The sequence below is a fragment of the Diospyros lotus genome, chromosome 7, assembly GCF_014633365.1.
Source record: "Diospyros lotus cultivar Yz01 chromosome 7, ASM1463336v1, whole genome shotgun sequence".
NCBI lineage: Eukaryota > Viridiplantae > Streptophyta > Magnoliopsida > Ericales > Ebenaceae > Diospyros > Diospyros lotus.
Genome location: NC_068344.1, coordinates 31484675 through 31494465, shown reverse-complemented (window position 1 = coordinate 31494465; position 9791 = coordinate 31484675). Strand labels below are relative to the sequence as shown.

General features: G+C 37.1%; 2 protein-coding genes across 2 annotated transcripts; both read right to left on the bottom strand.

Annotated features, from left to right (window-relative positions):
- Nucleotides 1-862: 862 nt before the first annotated feature.
- On the bottom strand, nt 863-4030 carry LOC127806950 (cysteine-rich receptor-like protein kinase 34). The gene is made up of 7 exons (XM_052344576.1): nt 2926-4030; nt 2559-2678; nt 2319-2467; nt 2032-2242; nt 1676-1913; nt 1419-1569; nt 863-1339 (listed from the first exon to the last, which is right to left on the bottom strand). Exons 1-7 carry the CDS (start codon nt 4013-4015, stop codon nt 1031-1033), a joined length of 2268 nt encoding a protein of 755 aa, XP_052200536.1. The 5' UTR covers nt 4016-4030; the 3' UTR covers nt 863-1030.
- A 1991-nt stretch (nt 4031-6021) lies between these two features.
- Nucleotides 6022-7068, bottom strand: LOC127805670 (class V chitinase-like; the record flags this gene model as incomplete). Its single annotated transcript, XM_052342424.1, has 1 exon — nt 6022-7068. A coding segment is annotated over one exon (1047 nt), but the record flags the coding sequence as incomplete, so codon positions are not given.
- Nucleotides 7069-9791: the final 2723 nt, after the last annotated feature.

Genomic DNA, 9791 nt, shown 5'->3' with positions numbered 1-9791 from the left:
ATCGATTTTGTGAAGCAGGGCTTCATCTCTCTCTCTCTCTCTCTCTCTGGCTCTGGGTCATGCTCATGCATGCAATTGCAAACTGCAACTGGGGCTTCAGTTAGAAGGATGGAATTTCTTTCAAAAAGAGAGGTGCGTTACGGTTTGGGTTTAGTCTTTTTCTTGATCACAGATTAATATTAAGATTCTATTTCAAGTTTGATCAGAGCCCTTTCTGGACTCCTTGTTTCAGTTTCTTGAACTCCTATTTTGCCTTGTTGATTTCTATTATCAAACTCATTGTGGAATTGCTAAAAGAAGAAGAGAAGGAACAGACAAAGGCTTACCCATAATGCAATCATCCGAAGCTCGTCCATGGCGGTAAGGTTGTCTCACTGCTTCTTGCTCATCGCCTTGGAGTTGGAATAGCAGAGAGAGAGAGAGTAGAGTGGTGGAGATCTTGGTGACAGAAAAAAGGATTCAGCCATGTGAGTGATGAGAAGTTATATTGTCCCATCATCACAAATTAATCACCTGCTACTCGTAATTACATCTCTAATCAAGAAAAGTGGTGATCTAAATGTATGTATGAATTTATATTTTATTCTCACTGCTAATATGGGAAAATGAAACAACTGCGCTAACCTCCCTATTTGAATATAGTTAGAAAATGGCAATCCCCATGGGCCATGGTTGGAAGAAGAAGTTACCTCTATCTCTGTGTACAAGAATGGCTATGGAAATTGTGGAAATAGGATTATTAGCAATATTTAATGATAAAAATGGCCTTGCTAATGCTTGGTTACTAAGAGGTGTGAGAAGATTTTTTTCTTCTTTTTGGTGTTAAGTTAAAATCTTAAAAAAATACAACCTAATTAGAAGCTTTACAAACTATAGATCATGAAACTCTCAATAAAAGATGAAACACCCAGTTAAAAAGTACAATAAAGTCCAACGATAAAAGAAGCAATTTAGCATATATATATCAAAAGTTTTTTTAATTTTTTTTTCCTAATATATATCCTAGCTAGTAAGATTGGAGAAGAAGTCGCTATCGAGCCACCATTTGAGTAATAGTTGCCCTATCTACTGACCAAGTTTCTTGTTGTAGTGGAGACTGTTGCACTTGACTTTCATCTCTTCTCACTGAAAAAGCAGGCCTTTTCGGAGCATTCATGGATATGGTTTCATTTCTGAGCATTGAAGAAACTTCTGGCATGGAAGGCCTGTCAGCTGGATTTTCTTGAACACATAACAAAGCTATTTGCATGCATCTCATCAGTTTACAAGAAGAATTTGTGTCATCCAATGATGGATCAGTGAACTCTATGCATTTGCCTTCCTTCCACAGCTCATATGCCTAAAATTATGTTGACAATCATCTATTCATCTTCACAATTCAGATAATGAATAAGAAAATCAATTGCGGCATAACTTACATATTCAAGAAGGTTCAAGTTCTCTTCCACGCCATGGAAACAATTATTTGGCCTTCCGCTTATGATTTGGAGAAGTAAAACTCCAAAACTATAGACATCAGATTTTGTAGAGTATATGCCGCGTTGTACATATTCAGGAGGGATATATCCACTGTATTTCGTGAGTAAACACAAGAAAATTAATACATCAATTTTTGAATGAACATAAGAAAGTGTTTGAAATGGTTTATACAAATTTTTTATCAATGATCACTTACTATGTTCCAACAATCCTACTTGTGTTTGCTTCAATGTCTTCTTTCTGGAATATTCTAGCCATTCCGAAGTCTAAAATCTTAGCCTTTATCTCACTATTCAACAAGATGTTACTTGCTTTCAAATCTCGATGGATTATGGTGAATCTTGAATATTCTTGGAGATATAAAAGCCCTTGAACAATTCCCTCGATAATTTGAACTCGTTTCTCCCAATTCAACACCAATCGTCTAATTGGATCTTCATGAATTAGATCAATTAATTTGCTAGCTAATTTTAAATAACTCCAACAAATACTAATGAAGAAAGAAAAATAGTTATAAACAGTCAAGTGTGTACGTATATATATATTGCTTACCATAGATGTAGTAGTCCAAGCTTTTGTTTGTCATGTACTCATAGATTAGCATTTGTTCGTCTCTTTCAACACAAAATCCAAGAACCCTAACAAGATTTACGTGTTGCAGCCTCACAGTGAGCATAACCTCATTCTTAAACTCTTCATATCCTTGTTTGGAAGTCTTAGAAAGTCTTTTTACTGCAATTTCTTGTCCATTCTTTAGCTTTGCCTATAAAACAGACACCTTTAATTAGTAATTTTGGCATAAATGCATCTGTAAAACTATCCAAGACACAAATCTTAACCTTGTAAACAGGTCCATATCCACCCTCTCCCAGCTTATTTTCAAATGAAAAATTATCAGTGGCCTCCACAATATCATTGTAATGAAACACGAGCATGCTGGGATCATTGGTATTTCCGTCAGATAGCATCCCAGTTCCAAGTTTGCATGCTGAAACCGAATGACACAATAACCAAATCAAAGCCAGAAAATGAAGGAAGTGTGCTAGCTAGGCTCCCCAGGGCTGCAAGAAGATGGTTACCTCTCTTTCGAAGATACCATGTTGCAGGAACTAATACAAGAATGGCTATTGTTATTACTGGAACCAATATTATTAGCAACCTGCGCCTCGTGTTTCCATGATCTTCCCCGTGTTCTTCGGCTGTGAATATTTTTATTGTTTGAGATTGAGGCATAGTTAAGATCATTAAGCATTTCATATTTGGATCTTATCATTCTTATCAGTAACAGCAATTAGGATTAATAATGGCTTCCCCTGCCTTTCTTATAACAGGGGAGCTAGGCCAAGTTCATCTTCAATCTATGACTAAACTCAGAAAAATGTATCTATATCTATATATAGATATAGATATAGATATAGATAGATTACACAGAGTATATATACTGACCTGCTGCTTGAGAAAGCACCCAGTTATGATCATCATTGGCGACTTGCCAGGCAAAATAACCCAGCAAATTCTTTTCTCTGGCGTATGAAACCTTGATCTTTACTACCTCAACATCATCAAAGCCAATCCAAGATGATCCAACGCTGCAGTAGTTCATCACATAAGTTGCATTATACTTTGTAACGGCTCCATTGCTCTGAATAAAGTCCTTGATGGTCTTATAGGTCATCGATCCATCGTCGGCAATAATCTTCGCCGGCCCCTTAGCCGGTGAGCCGATTTCATTGTTGTTAGGGTTCACAAGCGTCCACGCATAGCCATAGAAAGGCAACCCCAAAACAAGCTTCGTGCTCGGAAATCCGCCATTAATCCACGCATTAATGCCATAATCTGTGCTTATTTGCGTCGCCGGATCGTATAAAGCTGCAGACGCCCCCGTTAAATTCCATGTTGTCGGCGAACGATAGTCGTAAGCCATGACATGGAGCCAGTCCAAGTCGTTCCTCATAGACTCGATGGGAAAGGTTGCAGTATTGGTATATGGAGAGAACGAAACTGCCATTGTTAGAATAAGCTTTGAGGTGTTTGAATTTCTTGGCTCGGCTTCAATGGCGGCTCGCCATTCTTGGAAGAGGGTGGCCAGGTTGGCCAATTCAGACGCTGAACTTGCATTAACCCAACAAAAGTCGAGGCCATAAAAGCCGTAGGATCTGGCTGTTCTTATTGAGGAGTCGATGAAAGGTTTCCTATAAGAAGATTGGCTGATCATTGAGGTGAAATCTGAAGAAGTAGCTGATCCTCCGCCTATGGATAGAAGTGTCACGATTTGTTGGTTCTTTTGTTTAACAGTGTTGGTAAAGTTGGAAAACTGCTTATGGTTTTCCGAAGGAATGGAAAGCTGGTATGTGGAAGAGTTGAGGTCCGCGAAAGCACATATGAGGTGAGTGAAGAGAGCTGAGTTTATGTCGGAAACGGGGAATTCGCTGCCGTAAAACCAGTAACCACCCTTGATCCATGTCTGTGCACCTGAAGATGGTAAGTTGCAGGGAATTAGGAGGATGAGGAAGAGGGTAATAGAAGTCAATGCCATTGAAGAGTTCTATCCTGCTAGCCGATACATACATATATATGTGTATATATTCACAAATCAAATTTGATTATTTGTGGGTAATTGTTTAAAAATAATGAAGGATGGGAAATGACATTCATTTCTCTATTTGTGCCTCTCTCTCTCTCTCTATTCTGATTTACATTTCTTAAGAGGAAAATATATTAATCTGATTAATTTATATATATATGTATATAATATGAATACATTATGCCACAGCAAGACACATAAATAACACATACTGGTGGTCAAATTGTTTGTTTTATAGTATCGGTGAGAACTCGCACACACTATATAATATGAATTCAGAAAAGTTTATTCTTCTTCCTTTTCTTTTTATATGTTTGTGTGAGTCAACAAGCGTAAATAATGTAGTGTTTTCTTTTTGTATGTTTCTTTTTATATGTTTGCTTGACAACTGACAAGTTGGGCTCTGTCCAAAATGGACCACAGGAAACAACCCTCCATCGCATGTATGGTATCCGACGTTGACTAATTTGGGATGAAAATGAAACTGTTGTTTTCCTTGAGCCTTCTATGCTTTTAGACATCATTTGCTTGTGGGTTTTCGTATTAATGTTTCATATTGAATATTATATTGCTTCAAAACTCCAAAGTGTCTCTCTAGCTTAGCTATTATGATTGCTTCCAAAGTTCTGAAAAAATCTTAAATAATCAAGAGAGAACTACTTTAGAGTGTCTTTTCTCATTTTTAGGTAACCATAAATATCATATATCAACAAGCATTGAAGAACACCAATCATAACGTTACCCATAGAGGGTATGACTCAATCTCTTATGCCTTATCATGACTCTTTATAATTGATTATTAATGTACTATAATTTTTTATTTTATTTTATTTCTCTCTCACAATAATAAAAATCGCCTTCCAATATCCGACTATGTTAAAAAGTATGAGAAGATTAGTACGATTATCATGCAAAAAGAAGTGAGCCAATAATTGCACAATTAATTAAGATATGAGAATCACTTGAACAAACCATAAATTAATACCTTTTTGTTTTTGGTTACCAATTAAGTCCTCTCTTTTAAAACATTTATTTATGATGAGCGTTTCATTTTTCTCTCCTGAAACGTCACAGGCCATAGAACGAGTCAATTGAATTAATAATATTATATCATATCATTGTCGAAATTATATAGCATATTGCTGTGCATTAGAACGATGGGGACAAAAAACTTTATTTTATTCAGCTTTTTCAGTACTCTAAGGCTTTTTATATATATTAAAGGGCTTAAAGGGCCTTCTTATTCTGATTAATCTCTATATAATCACATTTATGGCTTTCATGCCCCCACGCTTTCTGGGCTGCAAGAAAATTAAAAACCCATGTCAGGGTAACAAGATTAAATTGATCTAAACAAAATTAAACAAAAAATCATAACAAAAAGTCATACAAAAATATATACACATGGACAACAGTAATTATTAATTAATTCTTTTGTTTACTCTGCAGTCCTCGTTATTAAAATTATACTTATGGAAAAGGTGTAAAGAATAGATTACACACATCACACAAAAAATAAGAAAAAAATAACACAAATGTAATGTGATTTGGTTTCTAAATAAACTCACCTCCATAATATCACAATAATAAGATAAATGTATTCAATCAATCAACATGCAGTTTTTGAAAGAAAAGAACTAGAAAAGCCCTCCAAAAATATTTTAATTATATATACACAAAATTGAAAACTCTCCTAATGCTTAAAACACCAGATAATTAGCTATCTTCTCCCTTAAATGACACTGGTTATCAGGTCACGGTATAGTCGTTGGACATACAACTTCAATAATTTAGTTGTAATCTCTATAAAATTCCTAACTACCAAGCTATGGTCACTCGGCATTATACCTGCTTTGATTTTTTTATGCACACATAGATTTAATTTTCCTAAAACTACCTAACCGGTCCAATTTAGAATTAGAGGAGTTAGATATGTAACAAGTGGATTTTGATGAGGACTAACCTTCTTTGGAAAGTGTCCAGTCGTCATCATCCTGTGCAACATGCCAAGCAAAGTAACCAAGCAAACCCTTTTGCTTAGCGTAAGAAGCCTTGGTGGAAATAGTCCAGGCACCATCGTACCCTATCCAAGTTGTCCCAGAATAGCAATAGTTCGTGACAATGGTCTCACCGTAAACATCCGTGGCACTGTTCAGAACGGCCTTGATTTCGTCGAACCTCATGACCCCTTTATCGGCACCAACTGCACCGCTGGCCGGAGCCTCAAGGCCATGATTATTAGCATCCTGCAGCCTCCAAGCAAACCCAAAATATGGCAACCCAAGAACCAGCTTCTTCGGGCTCAAACCAGCCTTAATCCAATCTGCAACCCCGTCATCACAACTGATATGATCATCTCCTGCTGGATCATACAATGCAGCGCGAGATTTTGTCACCGAAGGCCTGGTAGGATCATAGAACTCATAAGCCATCAAGTTGATCCAATCCAATCCATTTGCTATGGAATCAATATCATAATCCACTCCATCAACCTTTGGTTTATAGAAAACAGCTGCTGTGAGAAGCAAAGCCGGTTTTCCAGTGGCCTGGGCTTCGGCAGCCACGGCAGCACGCCACTCGTTGAAAAGCAGCTTGAGGTTAGCCGTTTGGGCGGCGGTTTCTGGGTACTCCCAATCGAGGTCAAGGCCTTGGAACCCATATTTTCTGGCTAGTGTTATTGAAGAATCGATGAAGCTTTTCCTGGAACTTTCTTGGCTGGCCATGGAAGCATAGTCGGCTTTCTTGGCATTTCCACCGCCAATGGAGAGAAGGGTTTTGACATTAGGGTTTTTGAGCTTGACTGTTTGGGTGAATTGCGAGAATGGGCCGGAGTTTGCCGGTGAATCGATGACTTGGTTTGTGCTGGCATCAAGATCGGCGAAAGCGCAGAAGAGGTGGGTGAACAAAGTGGAGTCTATGGCTTTGGCTTCGATCCCACTTCCTGGAAACCAGTAAGCCGATCGAACTGCATCTTGGCCTGCTGAGACGTGAAGTTGAAGAAGAAGAAGAAGAAGAAGAAGAAGAAGAAGAAGAGACAAGACATATGAAGAGTCTTGGAAGCCATTGAAGATGATCTTACTTGCTGCATTAATAACTGTCATTGCAAGCACTGCATTAGAACCTCAAATACAGGCTCTGCCCCCACTTTTCTTGGTTTTGACTCTTCTTTTCTCGGAAAGATTTTTTTAACTAATTATAAGAAATGTTTTAATCAATTCTAAGTTTAAAAATCTATGGTGTGTTATCTTTATTTTTTAATTTTTAGTTTTGAATTTATTTTAATTTTTTATTTTAATAATTTATTTTTAAAAAATTAAAAACGCGTTCTATTTATCATTTTGAAAACTATTTTTCGAAACAAAAAATTAAAAAATGCGTTTTCTCTAAAATTTTGAAAATAATTTTTTAATAATATTTTATTCAATAAATTTGATTATTCAATAAATTAAAAATATTTAATGTTAATATATTATTAAAAAAATATATACATTTTAAAGTTAATAAATTTTGTAATATTTTTTTATTATAATATTAAAATATAAATAAATAAAGGAAAGAATTTCAAATAATAACATATGAATAATGGTTAGTTTTTTCAATTTTTACATAAAAATAAATGTGTTTTGAATTTAAAGTTTGTTTTAAATGAAAACACTTAAAATAATTTTTTGTTGTTTTGATTTTCTTTATAATTTTTTTTATTTTCAAAAATACATTTTAAAAAACCATAAAAAGAATACGTTTTTATTATTTTAGAAAATTAAAAATTAAAAATAACTTGAAAACAACAAATATGTTGTATTTAAGTGAAGCTTCAAAATGACAGCGTTTCTGGCAAGACAGGAGGGTCATTTTGGCAACCCCCAAGCCTGCCCAAAACGGTAGCGTTTTGGGCCCTGGGTGGAGGGTGTAATGCCCCGTCTTCCCAGAACGCGCATTACCTCGAGATCTCGGGATTTTTTTTTTTTTTTAATATCATCATACACACAACATAAGTCTCTTGATATAAATACCTTCATTATTTCCCAACAATCCCAATTATACCTTCTCAGCATATTAAAATTTAAGAAAATAATAGACTAAGACAGGTATTATCAATCACATCAGCGAAAATAAGATCGAAATCTCAATGATATATAACCGACCAATTCCTCTTACAATTAAATATCCAGATCGATATTTCACATGAAAATATCAAAATATTACATAACCTCTAAACATCGTAATCATAGACAAAACTTACGAAAACCAAACATAGCAACTACATCTCGATGACATTCTTTCCCTTGGCGCCATTGCTTTCACCTGGAACGTTTGAATATTCCAGGGACATAGTCCAAATTAGATGCTGAATCATCTAAGTGAGAGTTCAAAAATATTTTCATGAATATATGCAAAATCATATATAAAACTGACAAATCCCGATATGCACCAGCCTAAAAGAATCCCTCGTAGCACTTAGCTCTAAGCGGGGAAAATGCAATCTCTCTAAAGGCGACACGACCACATCGACCCATTGGTAAACCAATCCTGCTTAAGAAGGACAACCTCGACATATGAACCCGGGAATCACCCCATTGTCATTGTTAGGCTTTACGCTCTTACTCAAAAGCATTCCAAAACCCAATGCAACCCTAGCCCCAAGAGTGTCACATCAGCACTATCCCCGGAATCAACGACACCTCGGTAGTAATGTTATTGCTCAGAGGATCCTAGGGTGGTGTCCACTCTCAACCCCGCCACTTGAGCCAACAACCGGGGTGGTGTCCACTCTCAGCCTCGCCACTTGAGTACCGTAGGGTAAAGTCCGTCTCAGCCCCGTCCCAAGTGGGTCACCTAGCATTAATCCTTGGTACGCATCCCGAGTGCTGTCACTCAGGGCTACGTCACAGGTTAACAACCCACGTCCCTCGTGAACAACACACAACATGCCAATGCCAATAATTATAACATGTATAACTTAAAATCAACATTTCGATGTATGCAATTCATCGTATGAAATTCAATGCATGTGTAAATAACTGTTTGGACAAACCATCACAATAAACCTAGCCATAGGGATGAACACTCACAGTAAACCATTCACATGCTACTATAAGTCTTTTCGGGTAGAACCACTCACCTTTAGACGAAATTCGAATTCTTCTTGAAAAGTGCGGTACGCCTCAATTTGCGTGCCCACCTCGAACTTCGCACGAGTCACTTCGCCTCAACCCTCAAGGCACCCTAATCATCATATTTATCCAACAATTATAATTTTCCTTAGTTTTCTCACATTTTCCTATTTTTTCTTCTCTAATAATCTAAAATAAATATCTACACAACTATTTTTCCAAATATTTCAACACCTTAATTCCTAAAATAATTAAATAAAATTTTTGGAAGTTGAATTACCAAAAAGCCCCTCGTCACGCGCCTTCACGCGCTTGGTGCGTGGGTGCAAGCAAAGGCTGGCGCGTGCAGCTCATGCGCCACCGTTTTCAACCTCGAGCTAGTCGCCGGCGGTTGCTCCGATGACCCCGAAACCGGTACCCCCTGAAAGCCCACGAAGAATCGATCTCAACCCCACCAGTTTCAGGCCGAAAGGCCATAGGAAAACCCACCAAACGGCCGGTTACAGGCAGCGGTAGGCGGTCCGCCTCCCTTTTCCGATCAGCCTTCGAAACCCCTTCAAATCACCTCTAAAACTCACGAAACTTTTCAGAAATGCTCCTCTTGCCTCAAGGAT